The sequence below is a fragment of the Apis dorsata genome, unplaced genomic scaffold, assembly GCF_000469605.1.
Source record: "Apis dorsata unplaced genomic scaffold, Apis dorsata 1.3 scaffold_265, whole genome shotgun sequence".
Taxonomy (NCBI): Eukaryota; Metazoa; Arthropoda; class Insecta; order Hymenoptera; family Apidae; genus Apis; species Apis dorsata.
The window spans coordinates 1,032,655-1,058,005 of NW_006263543.1; the positions used below are offsets into that span (position 1 = coordinate 1,032,655).

Sequence of the window (25,351 nt, forward strand, 5' to 3'; positions counted from 1 at the left end):
TGGAGCTTGAGATCAAGCCGCAGCAGGACAGTTTTCACAACATGACGGACGCGGACACGCCCGAGGCGAAGGAATTCGAGCAGACGAGGAGAGACTACATCAACACGTTGAGAGAGTTGAGGAAGAAGTATCCTACTTTGCCGTTGGAACAATTGGAGGTGATGGCCCACGAGGAGGTGCTCGGCAAAGGGCCGAAGAGCAGAGCGTTCTACAGGGTGCAAGCGACGAGGAAGATGGTCGGTGCGGGGAATCTGAGCAAGAAGATCAGCGAAAGGGCGCAGAGCGACTTGAGCGAGGTGAAGGCCGAGCTTCAGAAGCAGGAAGCCGAGAGCATCGAGATCGAGAACGTGAACGCGATGAGAATCTTCTTCGAGCCTGGCCACTATACCGTGATGGAGAACGTTGGTAGTTTCGAGGTGGGAGTGACCAGAGCCGGTGGCGACCTGAGCAAACCGTGCACCGTCGATTATTGCACCGAGGATGGCTCCGCCGAGGCTGGTTCCGATTACATTAGCGCCAAGGGCACCCTCACCTTCGATTCGGGCGAGACTAAGAAGACCATCAAGCTGTCCGTCATCGATGACGAGTTGTTCGAAGAGGACGAGCATTTCTACGTTAGGTCAGACTTTTATTTGGATCCCTTTTTCCCGCTCAATTTCTCTTTTCGACCGATTATTCACCGAGTATTCTCGACTTTCGTCTTCGACGTTTACGAGCCTCGTTTACCCGTGGAAAAGGAAAGCGTTAATTTGAGATCGTTCGAGATTGTTTCGTTTTAAACGTAATTGGAAATCGCGTAAAAAGTTTACAATCAAATATCCACGATATCATATGTTTGGCAAACGCCAACATCTTGTCGGCAATAAATGGTTTTGAGTTTCGTGAACTTGGCACACGCGACTTTCTATTCGCTCGGGCGTTCCTCGATGGCAAATAGCCTACTGGCCTCGCTCCATCTGCAAAATAATTCCCCTCCCCCCAACATTCTGAAAATAAAATCTATCACGTTTGCTCGTTCAACGACCGATTTTCATTAATTCTCGATTCCATCGACGTTAAACTGTTGCCGATTAATCCACGAAATCTAATAAAAAAATCGATCTTTGAACGTGTACTCTCGTTTCTCGACTCGGCCATGATAATTCTGACGCGTTAGAAAAAAAAAAAAAAGGGAGGGATAATTCCTATTCCGGAAAAAGATATTCAAGGGAAAGGATCAAGGACGCATGGGGGATCGGATTGCAGAGTTGCATGTACCCCCTAGTTTTATTGCCACGGTCAATAACGGCGCGGAAACTCGAACGAGCGCCTCTCTGGCGCACGTTAGTCATCCATTAAAGCCAGAGACGCAATCAACGATTCGAAATTGCACCAAGCTTTCGAGAGACATTTTCTCTCTCTCTCTCTCTTTCTCTCTCGAGAAAGAGAGACGACTGAACGAATGGAAAGATCTGATTCTAATGAAGTTAATTCCATACGTCTGATTCTACTTTCGTAGATATATAATAAAACGTGGTCACGAGTCGAACTTTGTCTTAACACTTGTAATATTGAAATTGCACTTCTCTTTCATCGTTCACCTTTGTGAATCAACGAAGAAATATTAGCTCGAAATTTCAAAGATACGTGTAATACGTCGGTCGGGGATGAAACGTGTGCTCGTGAAAGGGTGAAACCGTTTCGTTGGTCGATGTAATACAACGGCGAATTGTCTTGAACCACGCTGAATGCGTTCATTCGGGAGATAGGAATGGGGGAATCAAAGGAAGGGAACAATGGGTACCGGGAGGTATTTCTGTCAAATACGTTGGACCTTGAAAAATCGTTGTGGCGGGGAAAAACGAGGCGGAGAAATATTACAAAATGTTTCGTTGTTTCGCGATATTGAATCGAAACCTTGGAAAATCCTTTCCTTTTTTTTTTTTTTCCATCCTCCTGATGAAACTAGGTCGAGGTCGAATCGAGGAACAATATCCAACCGGAATATAGATAAATAAAAAAAAAAGGAAATCGTGGTTGATTGTGGTGTATTGTTCCGAAGAATAACGAGCGTTCAAATTGATCTAACATCTGTGTCTTCTCTATTATAAGAGGATCTTAGACGATCTTGTCGAGCCTTGATACATCGAGGACATCTGTTTAATATTCTATCGATCGATTCGATGAAAGATGTCGATACTTGGATATAAATTTGCATAAGAAATACTTTTTGTGTTTATCCAACGTTGTCTATGCATTCGTGTAAAAATTGGAGAAACATTTAAATTTGTTGTCCCTCTAAAATCACGTTATATTGCAACTGAATGAAAATACAGATTTTTTAATTTTAACGCGAAATATTTCGAAAGACGCGTATCTCTCAATCATCTTTTTCGCGCACGATGGCAACAGCGTTCGAAAATATTCGAATTCGTTGCACGAGGTGTACTTTTCTCCTCGTACTTTTTTCATCGAATCGTGACTGGACTCGATTAGCATTCGAGAGCAATCGAAGAGCATCCCAGTTCTCCTTTGGAAAACAGGAAGCGGATTCGATACACCAAGACGCTAATTCGAGGGCGTCTGTTGGCCGTCGACTAGCTAGCCACGATAACAAATTGATAACGATTGACAAATCGTCGGGGAAGTGCATCTTTCAATTAACTTCGGGCCGGATGGCGTGCGCAATTTCATTATCGTTTAAATTAGAGCGTACAAAGGGTATAGGTTACTTGCTCGCGGCTTCGTTTGAGACCGATGCGTGTCTATTATCATCGTTTTATCGTGACAATATATCGTGACAATTGTATTGAATTAGCTCGAAAAATCTTGGAATCGTCTCGGTTATTTTAATTGCAAAGATTGCGTTCGTACGAAGGATGTTCCTCATCTGTTCGACATCTTTATTTTTCTCGTGCATTCTATCGTTTATCCGATCGAACAAGATTATTATAAATATTGTTATAAACAGGTCAAATAATAGATCTTTTCATTTTTGCATATCGATCATCGAAACATCTTATCCGTTCTCGAACTCGTAATAATCGAATTCGAGATTGTCGAGTTTTTACATTTTCTTTAAAATCTTTAAAAGTTTCTTTGAATTTTATCTTATCTGATGATTTCTCTCGTTTTAAGATTTGAGAAATGGAAATGAGATCGTGCTTAAGTTTCTTTCTCAAACTTTTTAATTGAGCAGTTTTTTTGATTATCCAGTTGGTAATTTTTCCATTTAAAGTCTCGTGAATTCTTTCTTGGCGAAAGTAAGTGTTTCGTGAAATTTTATTCTCACCGTTTCGAAATATTCAACCGTTGTTAAAAGAACCTCAAAGCAGTCTTGAAGAATTGAAATTATCTTTTAAAAAGAGATACGTCAATTTTCAAGAAAGTCTTTCGAAGTAGTCTTTCCACAACAGTTAATTTTTTTTCTTTTTTAACTACGCAATACAATCTGTCGATCTCGCGAGTTTTCTCTTGAAACGACGAGTCACGGCATAAATTTATTTTCTTATCTCGCGGTGAAAAAAGATGGAAAGGTTTCGATAACGAGAAAACAATGTCGTTTTTTTTTCTTTCGATCGTTAGAACGAAGGTCCAGGTCGAGGAGAGAACGATTAAAAAGCAGGAAAGAACGAAAAATTTCCTTCGATCTATCGTTTAAATACGATCTTTGTGTATGTATTCACTACGTGTCGAGAAAGAGGGAAAAGTGAAATTTTTTTCATTTCGAATTTTTCAATCGTATTCCCATCTTCGCCGATGAAGCGAAGAAACGCAGCTGAAGCAATGAGAGCGGGACTTGTTTCGAGTCACTTTCAATTATGCTTGTCTGACCGACTTAATCCAAACTTTAGACTGGGAAGGAAAGCAATTAGGTTAGATGGGCTGGTTTGATCGGCGGAAGTATTCCATTGCGTTGCGGTTATGACACAGAGTGCATGCTCGTCGCTATGACAAATGCGCGGAGAAACATTTTCTCTTAACAGTAAATTTACTGTCATCGGTCAATCGATCTTTATTGTCGATAGACTGCGAATTTTTATTGAAAAATGTGCTAAATTCTAAATTATATACCTATATACTTTGTGTATAGGTATATATATAGTACAACAATTCGTGTAAAGTGACAAATTTTGATTTTATAAAAAACGTGAAAAAAACTACTTTGTTTCACTAATCTATTCACTATTTATTGGAAAAATCTTTCATTCGAAAGCCAATCGTATATACGAAAAAAAAAAAAAAGAAATGATAAAATTGTTCAATACTTCAATTAACTCTAAAACGCAAGGATATTTGATATTTGCCTCATCGTAAAACACGTACGAAAATATCATTTTATTCGCTGTTATATTAAAGTAGAGATTAAATTAATAACATCGAATTTATTACAGATTAAGCAACGCGTCCCAGCCAGCCATGCTAGTTTCACCTAGTTTAGCGACCGTGATGATTCTCGACGACGATCACAGCGGCGTGTTCGGATTCCCTGAAAGGGATATGGAGCTCGTGGAAAGCGTTGGCCAGTATCCTTTGCGAGTGATGAGATACAGTGGGGCAAGGGGACGCGTGGTCATCCCTTATCGCACCATCGAGGGTACGGCTAAGCCTGGAAAGCAATACATGCATACCGAGAGCTCCCTCACGTTCGAGGACAATCAGACCGAGTAAGTGCAATTAATATAATCATAACTTTTTTCTTTCTTTTAAGAATTTAAAGAATGTAGCAAACTTCGTTTGCGTTTGTCGCATACGATCGCAAATTCAGAGGAGAGGGATCAAAGTGAAATTCTTACGGTTTATATTTATAGATAATTAATCGATCGATTAATTACGCATCTAGCTCGAGGGTGAAGAACGTGACTCCAAGTTTAGGGGATGAATTTCGAATTTGTCCCCCCCTCGTGGACACGGAGGGAGATTTATCGGCGACCTTAATTGGTTTCTCAACGGGCGTAGTAGCGGGCCGTTCCGTAAAGAGCTTTGGATTAGGTAATTCGGTGGGGGGGCGATAGGCCATTGCCAGTTATTAAGCTGCGTTTTTTTTTTTTTTTTTTACTAGGACGAGCGTGGCATTCCATTTTTGGAACGACGAACGCGTGGAAAGATAGGGAAAGCGTGGAAATTTATTCTTGGCCTTAATCGAATTTTCTAGCGTGATGGAGCAGTCGGGGAGGGGTTTTTATCGAGCGATCTTATCTCACGCGATTCCAATTTAAAATTATTCGATGCTTATATCCGTGTTCGAGCTTGTTGCTTATTATTTGTCGTCTTGACCGATCGGAAAATTTCACCTCGCTTCCTGACGTTTCACCTCTCGTGATGTTTCAATACACGAATGAAAGTTGACGAGAGCAAGTTGCAACAGATTAAATCGAAAGTTAAGTTTTTGAAACGTTGTAGAAAAGTTATTAAGAAACGTTTATAAAATAGTTCTTGGAACCGTGTATATCGTATATATTCTCCGGAAAATTCTTTCTTCCGTAGCGTTACTTTTTTGCATCGGTGCAACGAATACGATTGTAACAATAATCGAGGAGGAAACAGCGATTCGAAGGATGATCGATAATCGTGCACTGTACGATGGGAGGTAACAATAAGCCTATAGAATTGAGTAACGCTCGAATATTATGCATCGAGTCGCGGATTAATGGAATTTAAAGCTGGTTGGCCGGCTCGATCGAATAAATTAAACCGAAGCTCGATGAGCTGAGGTATAAACGCGGGGCGGCGATGTATAATATCAAGGAGCGGCTGTTTCGTCGCGTTCGAATCGATTGTTATCGTATTCTGGTTCGTCGATTATCAATCGTTGGACGAATAATTGGAGCGTGGAAGGGCGCTCGAGGGCACCGAGGGCTCGTTATTGCATTTTAAAAAGGCCGATTTACCACGCGAGCCTCGCATTCGAATAATTCCAAGTAAGAAATTCTTCTGAGAAATATATTATTTCATTTGTTTTCGATTGCAACTCCAGTGTTAACCGCGACAATGAATGAATGAAAAATATTGGTTATTTAGATACAAATTATCGTCGAGTCTGATCTGCGACTTTCTTGTTTTACTTAGACATTTTCCTTAATTCTTTCGGAACAAATTTTTCTTTTTTTTTCTTTTTTTTCTATCCGATATCATAACAGTAAAAAAGAAAATAGTAGCTTGAATCTGATTTTCAGAGTAGATCTCGTTTCTAATTCTACGTTCCAATAGCCTATTTCGAGTAATCTCCCAGAAAAATCCCCCAATTCTTGGAAAGTTTTTCCTAAATTCACAGGAGCACTTTACAAAAACTTTTTAAATTTATTTCGAATACTTTTAGGAACAAGTACTTTTAGGAGAATAATAGTTTGGAAAAGCGCGATTCGCGAAGTTCACATTCGAAGGAAGGATTCTTGGAAGGATATTTTATAAGCGAGTTCGATTCAACGTCACTTTTGTCGATCAATAATCGATGAAATATATTTTTGTAAGCATCGATCAAGCCCTAGTACACTTCGAGCCTGACTTACGACCCTCCTCCCTCCTCATTCTACTTTTAACTCCAATTTTCAAAACTTCCAATTTCCTAAATTTACTTCGAAGATTACTCGCAGAAAACAATACCCACAAGATCGAGAAAAATGCTGCCGTAAAATTTACCGAGAAACTGGAAAATTCGACTTCGAGGCTCGATCGCCAATCAGCTTAACGAACGCCGTCCTTTCCGGCAAAACGAATCTAGAAGGAAATTAGAGAGGGAAAACACGAAGAAATCGAGGCCAGTAGGCAACGATAATAAGGGATCGGTTTTAGCTGAATCGTGGTCACGCGCGACCCCATCTCACTTTTTACGACCCCATTAATTCCCTTGCGTTCTTTCGATCGCTGTTCTCCTTTCCGCCGCCCCTTTCCACGCCAAGATTCGAGAGTCACGAACCACCACCAACTGGCCGTCTATGGGTGAATTACTTTTAGCCAAGAACTACACCCGGCATTACTTATCCTGCCGGAAGAAGGTGGCTTTTCTACTTCTCGAGAGAAACGAATCGTTTCCGGCTTGTGTGACGATGTAAGTAGCGCGAGGTCAATTGGCCGCTCCTTTCCGATTCTTGTAGGCTTCGTAGAATTTTTCATTAAATTTGACATCGAGTATCAAAAATTATCGATATTATACGTTGATGGACTTTTTTCCAATTCCAATCTAATTTTTCGGAATTCGTTAGCGATTCTAAAAACTTTGTTTAACTCGATAGGATATCAAATTAATCGATCATCGAAGAAGATCGAGTCTCGAACATTCGAAGAAATTTAAATTTAATTTTAATTTTTGTCAAACGATATTGGACTCTGTATTCAAGAGGAGAATTTCCTTTCAGTAGTGACGATGATTTCGTATATCTTTCGTAAAATTATAATTGGAAATATCACAATATACAGGCAATACGAGTATAAACACTCGATGTTAAATCTTATCGTTAAAAATTATTACAAGGATAATTCAAAATATCACAACTATTTGAATATTCAACGTTGCGAAAACAGATGCAAAGACAGGAATCTTGCTTGAAACAGAGGTACAAGTTTCTTTTCTCATTTAACAGCGAGCGAGCTTGGCCGATTTTCGCCGGATCCTCGACGATTGTGATCTCGATGTACAATACCCAGTCTGCACGAAAAAGCACGAGGAACGAGAAGGCGGTATTTACGAAATATCCGGAGAATTTCACGGGTCCAGAATAAACCGTGGGGAAAGGGGAGAAAGAGAAGTGGAAGCGCTGCGAATGACACAGAGATTCGTTTCATTTTCGCGCGTTTCTTCGAGCTTTCGCTCGCAGTTTTTCGAGAGTTTGGCGCGATGAAACACGAAACTCGTCATCGCGACGACGCGCTTGTCTCGCCCGCCGCTAGATAGAATTTTCTCGTTCGAGACAAATGACTTTCGTTTCTTCCTCGCCCGAAGAACGCGGTGAAAAGTCGAGGAAGAAGCAGAATAGAATGGAGGGTTTCTTATTCTCGATACACGATATCGTGTTCGCTCGTTCTCTCCCTTTTTTTCCCTATCTTCTCTCGCTCTCTCGAGACGTTGTTTGGGTTGACGGAAAAGTTTCTTCCTCGCGTTATCGCGACTCGTCTCAAATGATAACTAATTCGTCAAGTATATTGTAACAGAAGAATTCGAAGGATTTATAAGAAAAATTGGTTGATCTTGATTTCAATCATGAATCATCATTTTGTTAAAGAAAATTTAAATTTATAGATTTATAGGGGAAATTTCTGTAAAAATCTTTTGAGATAACTGAAACAATCCCTCGAGTCGAGGAATCTAACCTCGAATTTTGCGAAATTTCTTTTTAAATGGATCAAAAGAAAATACGACAGTGATAATTCGATGTTGACGTTCTTACGGTATTTATAGAGTGGATAAACGACGATAATATTGATAATACAAGAAAGGGGGGAGAAACGAAGAGAGAGCATGGAAAGCCATTGAACAAATAAAAAAAGAAAGCGCGAGTCTGTAAGTGGACTAATAGAGGGGCGGGAAGCCCGTAAAATGCGGCATGTTACATCCCTGCGCGCCCTTCGTTCCCCTGGCAAGCCCGTTAACTTCTCAAGTGCTAAACACCCTCGTATCTCGGCTGCTTCCAATCTTTTTCCACGTGAAAACATACTCCTGTCTCGAGAAAAATCGAGGCGATTTTTTTCTCGAGACGGAAAGAAAGAAAATTTCTATATTTTTCTTTTCCTTTCCTTTTCTTTTCTTTTCTTTTCTCCCCGAAGGAAATTATCTTCGTTATTTGTACAAACGCAATACTAGAATTCTAAAAAATTAATAAATGAAATATTGTATATCGTATCGAAGAGTACATACACGTTTCATGGTCACGTACGTACTCTTCCCCCTTCAATCGAGTTTACGAGCGTGAAGCCACAAGCACGGTGTTATATTATCTCGATGAAAGCACGAGCCTTTAAAAGCACGTCTATATCTTTTACGGGATAGAGAATCTGTCGATAAGTTTGCATCTTTCAAACTGATAGATCTAGTCGGTTCCTCAATAATACTCGAACAATTCGGATCGACGTTAATGGAAATTATATCTCTTCCTCTCATCCTTTTTTTTCAATACACATATCGATATCGATTATATTCCCGCAATTTTCAATTTCAAACTCGTATCCTCGTTTCAGACTCGAAATTCGAAATTTTATTCGCGATTTATTCCAAATAAATCAATACAGAGATGAGAGTCGATTCACGCTTTTTGGAAAGTTTAGATCGATAGTAAGCGAAAGTAATTTCGAAAAAAGCACGATGAATTTCTTCTCGGTCTCGCGATTTTTCAAACGGAAACTTGCTGTTTGCTATCGCGTTACACAGGGAGGCCATCCCTGAAACTTTGATCCATTTAATCCATTTTCGATTTTTACCCGTCGAAAGAGAAATAGACGGGGGAGGGGAGAAAAAAAACGCAATTACTCGACCGTTCAAATATTTACCGAACGACGAAACTGGGAAGGATTCCGCGTCAAATCGAACGAACGTGTGTGGTTGATTTCGGTAGGGATTGGTTCCAGGTGCTACAGTTGGTTCGTGGAACGGCTTTGTTGTTCCAGATGCGATAAATCAACGTCTCAGGACCAATTCCAATTTTCCTACGTCGTCGTCCCCGATGGATTCGACGACTTTCTGGAATTTGCAATTATCCGGGAACGCGAGGGTGGTATGAATTACCATTCGATGAATGGGGATCGATGAAAGATCGTGTAAATTTGTATGTACACTTTCGTCTTTTTTAATCGAATAGCGCGCAGAAGATTATTGATTTTTCCACGAAAGACAAATTTTTCTTCTCTTCTTCGATTAATTCGTTGTAGTATAACGTTACGTAATAATATGAAAAATATAATTATTTTACAAACTTTGATAAGGAAATATCAACGGATAAGATATATACATAATTGTGGCACAGTTATGAAAGTTATTTAAAAAAAAAAATTAATAAATTCCATTAAATTTTTTCTATTTACTGTTTTGCCAATATTTTTGTTTTCCTCTTTCGTCAAGAAATTATTTTATTATTAATTTTTATAAAAGTTTAACGAAACTTTTTCCATCGTATTTATAAAATTATAATCACGTAAAGGTATTATTAAATTACACGAAATGCAATATCTCCTAATCAATCGTAACATGTATACGTAACTGCAATGATATGCAAATGCTTTTCGTAGCCGTTGTATAATCAACGTGTACCTTCGTAACCGGTCTCATTATTTCATAGTTATTATCTAAATGATCCTACAATAATTTAAATTACGTAATTCCCCGTTATTACGCTATTATTAGACACGTATCCGACACGTATCGTTTCACAATGATAAATTTACAAATTTACAAATGCACGTCGATCAAAAGCAAAGACAATATATTTACTTTGAAGAAACGTTCAACTGAGAGATTAAAAAAAAATCAATCAAAAAAGAAATCCCATAGGATCCATTTGTTCCGAGTCGCGATCAACTATTCGATCATGGCGCATCCAAACGAGTCACGGAACGGTTGGACGTTGCGAAAATTGCGAAATCGACTCGTGTCGATGTTTCACGGAACCGTGAAACGCGCGAGAGGACAGGAGGAAGGAAGGAAGGAAGGAAAGGAAGCTTCTTCGACAACGTCGACGCTCGTTAAGAGGCTTTGGAATCGGTGAACTTGGTCGACGTTTCCGTCGATCGCGAGGAAAACTCGGTCGAAAACTCGAAGGTCCCCAAGTCGAGGGTCGGAAGTTGAGAAATTCCATTGAATGGAAAGGAACTTTTCCCCGGCTCTTGTCTCTCATCCATTCGAATTCGAAACTCGTCACTCGCCTTATCTCCGCATAGATAATTCGGCCAATTTACACGCGGAGCTTAGAAAAATTCGAGTCGAGCTATTTTTAAATTATATTTTTCGACTTTTAAATTCGATCCCTTAACGGAGATCTTCCGTGAAACTGTTCTATTTTCTACATTTATGTTTTGTCACGGGAATCTAATGTCGAGCGATATCGATCGTTAACAACGATGCAAAGATAGAACGTTAAGGAAGGTTAAGAAAAGTGTGTCAATTTCAAATGGATCGTCGTGCGAGAGTAAGCGGTTGTAAAATGGAAGCTTGAAAATTTGGAAACTATTTATACAAAGTAGCAACCAAGAATTTTTCACCGTTGGTCCTTTCGTGTATAAATACCTAGAAGCGAAAATCGCAACTCATTTTACCTTGATTAAAAGACACATTTATCATGAAACTATGTTCTATCAGAATCTTTCAAAGGAGGTCTCGCATTCAAAAACGTTTTAACAATCACGTTACAATTCCATGAGCTTTCTGAAAGCCCAAAAATCTCTGAATAACATCATTTCCTTATATTACGTTATAAAACTTAAAAAGTGGAAATTTCAGAGTCACGTGAAACACAATAAGAAAATCCTCTAAGGTTACATAAATTCCAAGAAGTTGATACGTGTCCATAGATCATAGTATCAGAAGATCGAGTGAATCATCATCCATCACGAATCGTATTTCCCGTAGATAGTTCACCACTGTTCGATCGTCCTCGTGACGACATTCTTCGCGCGTTCGAATACCAAGTGCGTGGTTGAAAAAAGGGGGTTGTGGATCGTAATGGAGCTTGGTTAAGATTGATCGATGAACACACACACACGCACACGCACGGATATTCCACGCCCACGATTCTCTCTCTCTTTCTCTGCCACGTATATAGGATGCGTATCCGTCTCCCTTCTCCACCCTCCTCCACGATCACACGTCCCAAATTTACGAGCGACCCGACCATAATTTTCCACGGTTTTGCGGAATGACTTCGATCGTTTAGGATCCATGGAATAAGTCCTCTCTCGTTGCTGCAAATCATGATTTTCGATCCGAAATTTTAAAGGGTATCGCCTATTCCACGAGAAAGAAAGATCGACGAGTTATCTTTATTTTTCTTTTTTTTTTTTTAGTTATTGGTATTCGTGTTTGAGATGCGTTGATTGAAGAAGATGGAAGACAGGTTTCTTTAATCGAAGACAAATATTCCATCCCAGGCCAAACATCCATTTCGATCCACTTTCACGTTAGATGTTTCGTTCAGCCTGATATACGAGACGAACAAAAAGTTGGGGTAATGTTTCGCTCGATAGTTTTAGTATTCTTGGTAAACGAGAATTTGGAAAACTTTTGAGTGAAATATTTTCTTGAAAAAAAAAAAAAAAAAAAAGAAAAATGAAAATTCACTTTTAAATTATCCGAACTTCCTAAGTTTAACTTCCTAGTTTACTGCGTTACTAATTTTCGTTACTAAATATTCTCGTTATTCAGAATTCAGGAAAACGTTTCGTTTCGAGAATCGAAGCTCTACCGGTTGGATTTTTCCACGAAGAGGAAGATTGAGCCACTTTAAAGAACCGTAAAACGTATATAATCACTGTTTTCCAATCGAACGGGAACCACGAAAGTATATTTTTCGTATTGCGTCGAACGACCATGTTCGAGTTTTAAAGCCGAAAGAGCGGGTTTCTCCTGTGCCGTAAAAGGGGCAAGAAGGGGCAAGAAGGGGCAAGGAGGAGGAAGAGAAATGAAAGCGAACGACCCACCTCTAAAACGTCAGCGTGAATGCTGACTTAAGCGGCTTGCGAGAGAGGTTGCCCTGCGGATGGAAATATGAAATAACTATGACCAAGCTCGTGGTGCTCGCGGAATGAACGTAATATCGCCGCTAGGGTCCTGATGGGATTATCTTCTCGGCCCACGCGTATTTTTATTATTAGAGATGTTGAATAATGATCGAGGATCGGGTAAAATTTTCTTCCCCTTGTTTCTCCACCGATATTTAGCACGAAATATCATGAAAATTGTAAGCAATTGAATAATTCCGAGTAAACGCGTTGAAAATCGCGAGATTAATTTCAATCGCGCGTAAAAAATATTTTAGGATTTTGTTATAGGTAATAAACGTCGCGTATTATTGAAATATCCTATAACACATACCTCGAAGGTAAATGGGTGCACGAATTACCACTCGTGACGGATGTGATTGTGACGTTAATTTTAATCCTTGATTTAAAAAAAAAAAATAAAACAAAAATTCATACACAACGAAAACACTTCGCGATCAATTCCACGATAATTGGACGAGCAAAAAGAAAAAAAATCGGATAAAAATCGGCAACTTCGATTCTTATCAATTCGTTAATTTTTCCCTTTCGATTATTTCCCTCGAGTTGCATTTCTTCGTGCTGATCCACACACACATATACACATACATAACCTGTCGTATGTACAAACGGTGCATTTTCGCAAGCATATCCGATTGCACGTGGAATTAGTCTCTTTGGGATATCAGTTGTCAGTCTCGTTGTTCCCCATCCAACGATCTAATTTTCCCGCGAAAATCGATATCGTACAAACGAGGGGGGAGGGATGGTATGTTGTCGCCAAACCCTCTTCTCGTAGCCAGACACGGACGATTATTGCAAATTCTGCCGGATTTATCGCTCTCGATGTGCCCGGCTGCCGAGTTCCACCTTTTCGAGTCGCGGATTATCATGGATATTTCATGGTAATCTCGCTATTTGCATAATCGAACGTGCAACTTTTCCAGAATCTCGATGTCCTCGCGGCCGAAATATAACACTAGGAGGGAAGGGGACATTCGTTCGTTGGGCGGAATTCGGAGGCGATTCATTCGATTTATTTGAGTGGAACCTTGGTGGGAGAATGGGTTTTAAGGGATGGGAAACAAAAAAAAAAAAAAAAAGAAAATAGAAAAGGAAGAAGGGGGACGACGAAGCGAATACGTTACATGACGTATTATACGTAGGTGGCCTATCGCTTGTATGGATTGATAAATCCATACTGTGAAAAAGCGACAGACGGACGGACTTTTATGCCTGGATGACAGGCCGTTTCGATATTCAACGTCGACCACTTTTCCCTAGAATGCCGCTTTTATCGTCTCTTCTATCGTGTCTTCTATGTATATTCAAACCATTTGCCACGTGGATTCGCAATATTTTTATTCTTCTCATTCTCGAAACTCGTCGTATCGTGGTGGATACGATCTAATTCCTAACTTTACGGTTTTTTAAACGCGAGATATTTTTTTTTTTTTTTTTGAAACGAAGATTATTCCAGAAATCGGCCAAAAAATATTCTCGAAGGTTTCGCTTTCGATTATCGCGATAAGAGGGATTGCTCGTAATTTTCTAGAAATTCCAACTAAACTCGTGAGAAGGCGAAGGTATATAATCGCAGGTGTCGTTTTTATTTCGAGAATCGAGCGGCAAAGTTTAAAAACAGAAAATCGAAAGTTTCGTAAACGAGAGAAAGAAACGATGGAAAGGGATCTATTGAAACGTATATAAAAATAACGACGCGAAAGTCGTGGTGTGGAAATAGCGATAATGCGCAAGTTGGCAATTGGAAATCGGACGGAGAAAGAGGAGGTGGAAGCGTCGAAAGAGAGAGGGATCGCGATATTACGTTATTTACCTTTTCGTCGTGTCTCCGTAGGCGAAAGTGCTTTTATAAATGCCGTGACAACCCCTCGGAAGCACTTGATTGCCGGAGGGTGGGTTTGCACGCTTCAAAAGGGCGTGGTGTCGCTGTGATCGTTTATCCGTGATCCTGTTATGAATATAAAAGCTCGTTAATTGGATTCGGTCGTTTAATCGTAATTGTTGCGATTCGTTGACGAGTGTGCATGGCCAACCAACGATTTTAAAGAAGAGAACTTAATGTGTGAGCGCGTCCTCTCTCGCTCTCTAATTATATATATATGGACATCTCTTTGTAATTTATTTGAAAACCCTTTGAAAAAAAAAAAGAAAGAAACGAATCGTATATAACGAATCACGCGTTTCATTTATATATTTTGTCAATAACGTATCAATGTAGCCAATAACGATATAATTTAATTCTTTTCGATCGATACATCCACCTACTATTATGCCATACTATTATGCTTTTCATCAATTCTTTTTTTCGTCGTTTCAGAAACTTCGATAATGATACCTTTTTCCCGAATCGAGCTCGAACGAGCTTTAATTATTCAAAGGATTGAAAAAATCGAGTTACGATTCGATGCTATTATATCGTGCCAGTTAGTAGAATTTATTAACATACGTTCATTAATTAACGATTTAATAATTTCGCGTGTCGATCGTTGGTTAAAAGCGCGGCAAAAGTATGCACACTTTTACGAGTGTACGTACGATTGTGAGATTGTGATCGATTCCTCTCCGATCGTGGATAAAAAGGAATCATCGCAAACGTGAGAAAAAAAGAAGAAGAAAGAAAGAAAGAAAGAAAAACTCGAGGGAACGAGTTCGAAATATTTAGAAAATATTTAGAAAATGTTGGAAGAGCTTGGAAATCCTCTACGGTTTGATCGTTCGACGCGAAGATCTCTTCGGAATGGGAAGCACGGAGCGATTCGCTGGGTGTTGAATAATTCGGGCGAAACTTTACCTTCCAGCCCATAATCCCGATCTTGGCTGGAAGTCACGTTTAAAATTTCAAAATTTCGCGGCGAGCTGATAGGCCAGGCGGGAGGAGGGGAGCGTGGAACCAGCTGCTACTTATGCACCGTTTTCAAAGCGGATAAATTACAATCGCGGTCTGCCATTGTGAGGATTCTCCTCGATCTCTCTCTCTCTCTTTCTCTTTCGTCTGAAAACTCGTTAATTTCTGAAAACTTGGCCACGAAATTTCAATGTTCCTCGAATACTCTCGAATGTTAATTAGTCTCTCTTCTTTGGACGTCTTTTTCGTAGAATCGAATACGGTTCATTGTTCGATCTCGATTGGGATCGTTGTTAAAACTTTATGGACTCCCGTGTTAAGGAAAGGAATCTCTTCGCGTTAATTTCGAATTTATAATATTTATTTCCTTCGTTAAGATACGATCGTTATCTTCGACACGACTGAGAACGTTTCTTTCTTCGCATATTACATTTCACGAATTTTTATTCCGTGGCGAGAAATTTTGGATTTTTCCTACGACGATGAATTTTTGTTGGAACGAATGTTTGAATATTGGACTGAACTATCCAAAACGAAATTTATAATATTATTATGCATCTTGGAGAAGATCTGACGAAAAATTAAAATTCTTAAATATTATACATCCACTTTTCCAACAAATTCTTATAAATCTTGAATCATTCGATGGAAAGCATGAATGGTGAAAAATTAATCGATTGGAGGGATTTTTTTTCTCTCTCGAACGAAGGTAAAGGATCCCTGCGAATGCAAGTCGATCCCCTAATTAAAAAAGCATCGGCAATAATGCTACGGCATTAATTACATGAGGTATCAATTAACGGTGGCGAAGGGATAGAAATGACAATTACTTTTCATCCCGATTATCTCTGTGGACGTTTTCGAAGTGCATCAGTGACACGAGTTCGTTAGCGTCATTTGACGTATGAAGGTTGATTAATTAGGTAGTCGCCGCACGATGGGCTTATTTAAACGGGAAATTAATTATCGCCCCGCATACAGGGCAACAGAAGAGCCCACGGATAAATACCAAATCCGCGACCAGACACCGTCCATTGTCCGACTAATCACCGAGCGTAACGCAACAATGTACGTCCGCCCTAACCCCCATCGGATACATTAATCTTTGTCCGATTTAGAAAAGATGGACGGAATACAAATAAAGCTGAATGTTTGAAGAAACTGTTGAAAACAATTGTAAGAACCTCGATTGAACAGCTTAATTTTTTATAACAATCTTTTTACAGTTTAAAATTTATAATTAAAAGTTTTTCCATATATTCAGTTACGATTATCTAATATAGAGGGAAGATGATCGAAATCATTAATCTGAAGAATCTGAAGATTCCGTAGACGACAGATTTAATAAAGATTGTAGGTTGGCGAAGTAAGTGTACCGTTTTACCACGCATTTGTCATCGTCATAAAAATTAACTCGATAACTCAACGTTTCCAGCGATTGTATCTCAGCCTTTTGAAGCCTTCAAATTCGCTTAGCCACACGTGTCGCGTGGCTAAATATATACACGTATATCATTTTTCGAGAAAGGTCCAATCACCGAGAGAATTAACCAGACGTTCCTTGACGATTTCGTTTTATTTAACCGCTTCTTAAGAGAGTTGGGATTTTATATAAGCGAAATCAGTGAATGAGAAAGAGACGAGATATCTCGGTCGTTTTGTCAACGAGAGAGATTCGTCTTGAAGGCTTATCGCAAGCTTGTAAGCGATTTTCCGCATGACTCGTCGATGAACATCGAACCCTCTATCGTTGGTCGGAAAAACGATGAAAAGTTTTCGACCGAATTCCTTCGACAGTCGTCGCTCCCTTCCCCCTCGAATTCCGAAGAAACTCTGCCATCGAGATTTTACCCTTTTTTGCTCTTTTCATTCTGCCTTACGCGAACTCAAGGCGTTTATAACGCGAGTTCGATAAGAAATCGACCGCAACTCTGCGCGAATGAGTTAGTTAGGCCTGGATCTGGATCCACATCTGCGTCGACCTGTCATCGATCGCGGCCAAGGATATCTCTTGTATCTCTATTCTCATGGAACGTACACACGAGCAACTTTCTCTATTAATTTATTCCATTATGAAACATGAGAAACATTGAGAAATGAAAAACGTCTTTTATAAGTTTCTTTATCGAAATTAGGAATCATAATTGTTCCTTTCTCGCGATATTCCTTTCAATTTTCGTCATATTCGTCTATATGCTTAAAAAAATTCCCGTAAAGAAAGCACAAGGTAAGAACAACGTTGAGGATAGAAAGGCGAGGACAAGAGCAGAGGATTTTATCTTCTTTTCTTTTCTTTTCTTTTTCGCGCGAAATCCAATTGAAACTACGATGTGTTTGCAAGAGAGAAGAGAAGAGAAAAAGTAAAAAAAAGAAAAAGGGAGAAAGAAGCGAGGTTACTTTCCTTTTTTTTTTTTTTTTTTTTTTTTTTTCTTTTTTTTCCGTGGGAAATACCGCGCGAGATACACAGACACCGCGTGTTCATGCGCGAAACTACAGCCCGCGATGTTACGGTCATATATTATGCATACCCGCGTATACATACACGGCGGGATGTTCTAAAACCCCTGTATACCGGGCAACCAGTGTGACGGACAAACTGCAGCGCATATACATGCCACAGGCGCCAGGGCTCGCAGCTGCGACAATGGGCAAGGGTGGTAGCAAGGGAAGACGGTTTTTCACGTCTTGAAACGTCACGAGTTGCGTCAAACTTTGTGATAAAAACTGCTGCGAGAAGGAGATTTCGTTATGAAAAATTATGGGGAGGCGAGGAAAAAATATCGCGTGAATTTGCTTGAAAAAAATCTTTGAAACGTTTCTCGGAGATATTCGAGGTTTGCAGTGGATTTAACTTTCGACACTCAGAATTGCTATATTCTACAAGAAGATATTAAGACTGTTATTCAGCAGTGTTTGTTAATTTAAAAGATTTTTCTCGTTAAATGCAAGAAGATTTTGTTCAAGTTACTCGAATATCACGAAATGGAATTGCGAAATGGAAGAGATTAAGAGATTCATTTTCCATCGATCTTCATAGAGATTATATACGAAATAAAATAATATTTCTCTCTCGCGGAAAGGTTAGAAGAAGTATCTGCGAAATAATCGAAACTTCCTTTGCGTCATCGTTCGATATCCTACTACGAATCCAACCTTACCTCTTCAGCCATTCATATCGGCCAGTTTTAAATAATGAAGCATAAATCGTTGGAAAAATAGATAGCGGAAGAAATGTCTGGACGTGGCCGTACGCGTTCTCCTTTCAATTCGAGGGTATCCGAGGCTTCGATTCGAAAGCTTTTCCTCCCTTTTTTTTTTTTTTTTTTTCTCACGAATCTCTCATATCGCGCCATCCAAAACTTTCCTGGCTACTTTTCATCCCTCGGCATTCATCCTGCGGGATCTTGGAACGATAAATCTTCACGGTTCGATGGATCCTCGAATTATTACACATCGTCCCGGAGGCGGCAACTTGGCAAACTCGTGCCACATCGTGAACTCCGTCGAAGAGTTCGTGGAAGAGGACACCACGGGTATAGCGTTTGCTCGTTCGTGGTAGAACAACAACGCGGTGGTAGAATCTGCGAAATTCGAACAACAGACAGACGCGCGTACAGGCGGAGGCTCGAATCGCGTGTGCACCCTCCCGAAGAATTTTGGAGCCGGCGGGATTCGAATTATGTCAAGTACAGGCATGAACTCGCTTTAACTCCGTGACAACCGACACTGAACTTTTACCCTCGTTACCGGTGCGCATCGCTTAATTCTCAAAATATATTCGCGGTCGAAGGGGTAATTTTAATTCTCTCTGGAATTACGAACACCTTTTTCTTTTTTTTTGTTTTAGTTCTCGATAAGAAGATTTTCTTTCGGGCTGCGTAAAAAAGAAGAAGAAAAAAGTACCCGTTCAATCGTTTCTAGATATATATAGAATTAATTATTTAATTAGAAATGGATTTTCCAACTTCGACTTATCGATCGAGTAAAAATTGCTTCAGAATATACGAAGTATAGAAGGATTTAAAAATGTTAGAAGTGTGATTAAGAGGATCTCAACACGATAAAATTAATATTTTCGAGGTTATAAACAATTCTTCTTCTATCCATCGGCCAATTCCTTCGATCTCTCGGAATTTAAATTTCTTCTCGAGAGCGTTTCATCAGCGATCCATTTGCGTAAGCAATAAGTGCTCATCGAGATTGTTCGAAGCTCGCACGTACGGATCTTGGCTTCGAGGTTGACGCAACTCTTAAACGCAAGTTGCCGCAACACGATGCAAAAAAAAAAAGAAAAAAAAAGAAAATGGAGCAGCATATGTGAGACGTCGAAGCGGATTCGCATTTACCGCATGAAAACTCGCACACGAAGATCGGCATTATTTACCCTTCCATCCGAGTGATATTTCAGAGCGTCGGTTGTTCTCGTTAAAAAAAACAAAAGAAAAGAAAAAAAAGAAAGAAAGAAAGAAAGAAAGAAGAAAGAAAAGGAAGGGAAAGGGAGACGACGAGGAACGTTTTGATTAACCATCCATGGCCATTGCATGGTAATTCTCGAAAAATCTCGGTCCGCTTTTTTAAACGAGCGTGGTGGACGCTGAAATACACCCCGATACGCCATCGTTAGAATATTACTAAAGCGTACGCCAGATGGAATGGATTGTGCCCAGACAACGAGAAATATGTTATCGTTGTTGCTCGCAAATGTAGCAGAAATTGAAGATAGAAAAGGGATCTCGCGAGTTCTTTCCATGCCGCGTACGTTTCGAGGTTCGATCGAGGCCGTATCGATTTCTCATTACACACGGGGAACACGTGGTTCGTGTCGGTGTAAGTTAAAGGCTTCTGTGAAATACGTTGGACGATCGGGTCGAAACGAAAGAATGCTATTCGACGAATGATACTTCTCCAACTCGTGTTTGTACGATCTCAGATCTTTTAATTATAATTGGAAAGTTTAAAATTTTCGTATTGACAGGATTGATGAAACGAGCGAGGATAATAGTGAAAAAAGAATTCCAATGAAATCTTCGGGTAATCTCGCAATCGAAGTTCGAGGACGCAAAATATAATCTTGAATATAAAATATCGAGATTGAGAAGGATTGGTTTTAAAGATAGTTTAAAGATCGAAGTTGCGGTGGAATTCTTTGTCCGCGCAGGGGACAAAGCTTAAATTTTTGATGCACGCTTACAAGAGAGAGGGATTTATTACTTGGATGGAAGCGACGAAGGACGTATATTTTTTTTTATCTTATTTTATTTTTATTTCAGTCACTTTGATTCTCTTCTCGTCGAAGATATTTTATTCGAGACTTTGCTGATTCGACATGATCTAATAATAAAAGCTATTGGGACTAGATCTGATTCGTTTCCCTTTGGTCAAATTTAAATTAAATCGATTTCTAACACGTATCTGCTACTACGAGATAACGCGATCCTATAAAACATTCAAAGCCCTTGCAACGATGCGAGTTACGATACGAGTTATTTCCATAGCGAAAAACTCTAAACAAGTACTAGCTCGTAACCACAAAGGATAGATTCCAACCAACGTTAAAAAATCGAAGAGCCGTCTCTTTATCCGTATCCCGTTCTATATCTACTCGTGTCCGTTCTCATATCTCGCTTGTGAAAAAAAAATGGAGTTTCGTATAGATTGGATTCGATCTCGTTCGGAGGAAACGAGATCCTCCAACGTGGATCGATTCATTGAGCGCGACGTAAGCTGGAGAGAGAGAGAGAGAGAGATAAAAAGAAGAATCTGAAAAAAATCCGCGCGAATCGGTGGATCAGTTTTTTTTTCGCGATGCGTCTATGGCAGAAATATTTTTATACGTTACACGTACCAATATTATTCGTGCGCGATGAATTTTCAGAAATTCGCGATTGCTTTGAACATAGGCGAAGAAGAATTTCGAGATCAATGAACGAAATTAATTAATTCGACGACGCACGATTTTTTCAGTATCCCTACTTTTCTATGTAAAAAATTTGCATCATCAATCGCAACTAGTAGATTCGAAGTTACGATTAATTAAATGAAATTAAATTAAGTTGAATTAAGTACGATATTTTTCTTAATCCTATATATAATATCTGATATCTTTCTAATTGACAATCTCTTTTCTCCATAATCTCTCCAAGTCGAATCGATCAAGGATCCATCAGAATCGTATTGGGCAACAAGCGTATTTACGACGAGGAATATTGTTACGCGATACGTGGTTAAAGAGGGGAGGAATCAGGACGAGCGATTTTAAAAAAAAAAGTCGATACCAATCGGCGGAGAGAAAAATGGACTGCGTGTTACGATATTTTTATCGCGGTTAAACGATACGAAAATTGTCCTTTCTCTTCGGCCTGTAACGGAGGGCAAGGCCGGCGTGGATCGCTCAACCTTGACCGGAGGGGGAGGAGATGGGAGATAGGAAAATTGAATTCTTGTGCAGAATCCGGGTGGAGCGGCTCCGTAAATAGGAGGAGTTCGTCCTCGTAAAATGTAACTCTGTTTTTTTTTTGCTCGCTGGTGACAAGATTGGAAAGGAGAATTTTATTCCACGACCATTTCTCGCATGGCTGAGATTGCCACGCAGCCCGTTTCTGGCGGGCAAATCTTGTTTACACGGGGGCGACGTATATAAAGTTATTCCTTTCATTTCCATTACGAATTCCTCGTTCCGTGGAGGTTTAATGTCGCGTTTCGACGATGCCTTCTCGTTTTCTCGTGCCAGCCCCGCTTGAATTGGCGTCCAAGGGACGTTTCTAAACAAAAGCCGAACAAAAATGGCTTCCGGTTCCATGGCTGGAACGGATTCGCATCGGTGTCGATAAAAGAAAAGAAAAAAAACGTTCTCAAATTGACAAATCGGTGGATCTCGAGACTTCGAGCGAACGAATTCGAATGATTTTTCTTATCTCATCGATATTTTTATTTTGATAAAAAATTCATATATCTAGAAATCTCGTATTAACACAAAGGATAAGCAAATTTAATTAGGTCGTTTATATAATACAAATTGGTTTAATTCGTTATTTCCATTTCGTTGATAATTCGTTTTTCGTACGAGAGGATTTCACGAAACATTTTCCCCGAAACGAGCAACAACGTATATTAAAAATTTGGAAATTCTGCAGGAAATAATAATTGCTTATTCCTATTATTTCGGGTCGATTTCTTCGTACAAATATATATTTTCAATTATTCATTTCGATCAATTTCTTTTTATCGTACGCTTTCAATATTCGTAAAAATATTTGCTAAATATTTCAACGAACAAACGAGAGTTAAATAAAACAGGAAAGGTAACTATACATATATATTATCAGGAAAAAGACATTTGCTAAGTTCTATATTCGATTGGAACGATACTCTGACCCGCAAACATCGATCCCAAGATTATTCGACAGGTTGGAGGATCATTAGCATAGAGGAGGAGTGGCCCTAGTCAATTTTGAGGATGGCGAATAACATTCCGAGCACCGTGGCTCGGTTAATGTAAACAGGCCTAACTGGGTTAATGCACATTTGCATTAACGCCGGTCATCGTCGTGCGCATTTCCGAATAACATTCGAACATGTCGTTGACCGGGCAATACTCGTAGCGCGAATTAAACCGGAAGTGAGGCGAGAGAGGCTCCGATCAATCTTCGAAAAAACTTGAATATTTCGTGGAAATAAAATATTATCAGTGCGATTATATGACGAAATCCCTTCCATCGAATGATTGCAGAGTTGCAAGTTCTTTTAAAATTTTTTAGATGTTTTCTTTGTTTAGATATTTTCGAGAGTGGTAAAGGATAGAAAATTTAACGAAATTGCGAGGGAAAAAGTTTTTCATCGAACAGGATTATCAAAATTTCATCGAGATTTCCTGATACAATCTTTGAATCAAATTCGGTCACTTTTTTCGAAATGAGAGAAAATGGAACTCTTTTTGGAAATTATAATTTATAGAAATAGAAATAGAAATTTTCCGCGACGAATTCAACGAATGATCTTAATTATCGTGATAAAGTCCCTTCCATCGAGCAGAGTTGTCAAGTTGCAAGTTTCTCGAAAATCTTTACACCAAGTTTGATAATAAAGTTTTAACAAAGTTTAGACGTTTTCGAGAGTGGTAAAGGATAGAAAATTTAACGAAATTGTTGAAAAATTGTTTGCAACGCAAAGTTCTTCCCATTGATCAGGATTATCAAGATTTCATCAAGATTTCTTTGTATCAAATTCGAAATGAGAGGGAGAAATGGAACACTTTTTGGAAATTATCGAAAAATTTTCCGCGACGAATTCAAAAATATTCGTTTAATTATTCAAAGTTCTGCTCGACCAATTTTACCGAAGTTCGATATTATCAAATTCGACTGAAATAATGATTCGACTGATCGACGGTGGATAGTTTAGGTTTAAAGTCAGCGGGCAATCTGTTTTCTCCCCGTTCGACTCGTGTGGTCACTGCGTGTACACAGAAACGAGTGTACATCGATCGACGCGATATAGCTGGTCGCAAACTGTCCGTACACTTCGAGTCAACGGGTTATCGTCGCGACGTGGCTTCAAGTCTAAGGTCAGAGTTATTTCAGGAAGACTTTGCCTTCGACGAGCCGTGGATATCGAATGAAAAATACACCGCCACCCATCGTTCCTCCATCGCTGCTACTATTAGACAAAGAGAGAAGGAGAGAGAGAGAAAAAAATATTCCAAGAATTTTTCCGCTCCAAATAAATATCTTTTTCTTCTTTACGGAGGGAAATGTACAGAACGACGGATAAAATTGAGAAAGAGGGGGAATCGTATCATCCTTATAAGAGAGATTCCATTTAGCCACTTTTCAATCAGCTTCTGTGAGGCGTCTGTGCATCCACACGATCCCATAATCGAGTAACGGCCGATGGAACGAACGATCCGACGGCTTTTGCCAAATTAGACGTTCAAATTTGAAATTCAAATCGATTCAGACTGGCAGCCAAATCAATTTACCGTGCCGTCTCGCTGTGACAACGCCGAAATCTCTCATCGATGCGCGATTCTCGGGCGACCTCTCGTTGCAATGCATTATACTCGCGTATAAACTCCTGGAAACGCAACGAGATCGACGTTAACGTCTTCGTAACGCGACACGCGATCAACCACGTTTGTCAAGATCCGTTGTTCGATTTGAATGAAATTTATGAAACGAAACAATTTTTTTCCCTTCAAAATTTCAAAGTCGAATCTTTTATCTTATGTTGAGTGTATTTATTTTTTACGGTATTTTTGGAAAAGAAATTTATTATTTATTATTATGGTTAATCTCGCGTTCATTCGTAGATTCGATTCGACGTGTCGGGATTAATTATCAATGCTGACATTGTGTTACGTTCCCTTAGTGGTCGCTTTATGACGATATCGATACCGGTTAGTTAGCGTAATGTTATCATAACTCGCGCTTACTGGGTTCCGATTATTGGGAGCAATCTAGAGTAATGATCGCGATATACAGAATTTCCACGTTGTTAATTTGAGGGGACAATCGAAATCGGGATCTCTCTAATCCGTTGCGTTTAATGGATACTGTAGTAGAATTTGTCGTAAAGTACGTCTTAAATTCAAGGATAATAAAAGGATAAACGTTGTTGGAAGATGGCGCGGTCTGTAATTATGAAAAATAATAATCCCTTTATATTTACGTATCAAATCTCTCTCCATTAATCCTCTGTGAAAAATCGTACTTATTTCGAATATATTTACTCTTTTTCGTTCTCTTTAATTCGTTCGTGTTGAAAAATTTCAAAGTCTAAAGAAATTCTTCTCGATGATCGTTGATGTTCGAAACATTTTTTTTTTTT

At 39.4% G+C, this 25,351-nt stretch overlaps 1 protein-coding gene across 6 annotated transcripts in view; it reads left to right on the forward strand.

Annotated features, from left to right (window-relative positions):
• The window catches only part of LOC102676230 (sodium/calcium exchanger 3), an 88,963-nt gene that overhangs the window by 950 nt on the left and 62,662 nt on the right, over positions 1-25,351 (forward strand). For all 6 annotated transcript variants that reach the window (XM_031510865.1, XM_006616505.2, XM_006616508.2 and 3 more), the window contains exons 2-3: positions 1-619; positions 4,374-4,646. The exon at positions 1-619 is cut by the window's left edge and continues 2 nt beyond it. In XM_031510865.1, coding sequence (XP_031366725.1) covers positions 1-619; positions 4,374-4,646 — 892 coding nt within the window. The remainder of the gene's footprint in view (positions 620-4,373; positions 4,647-25,351) is intronic.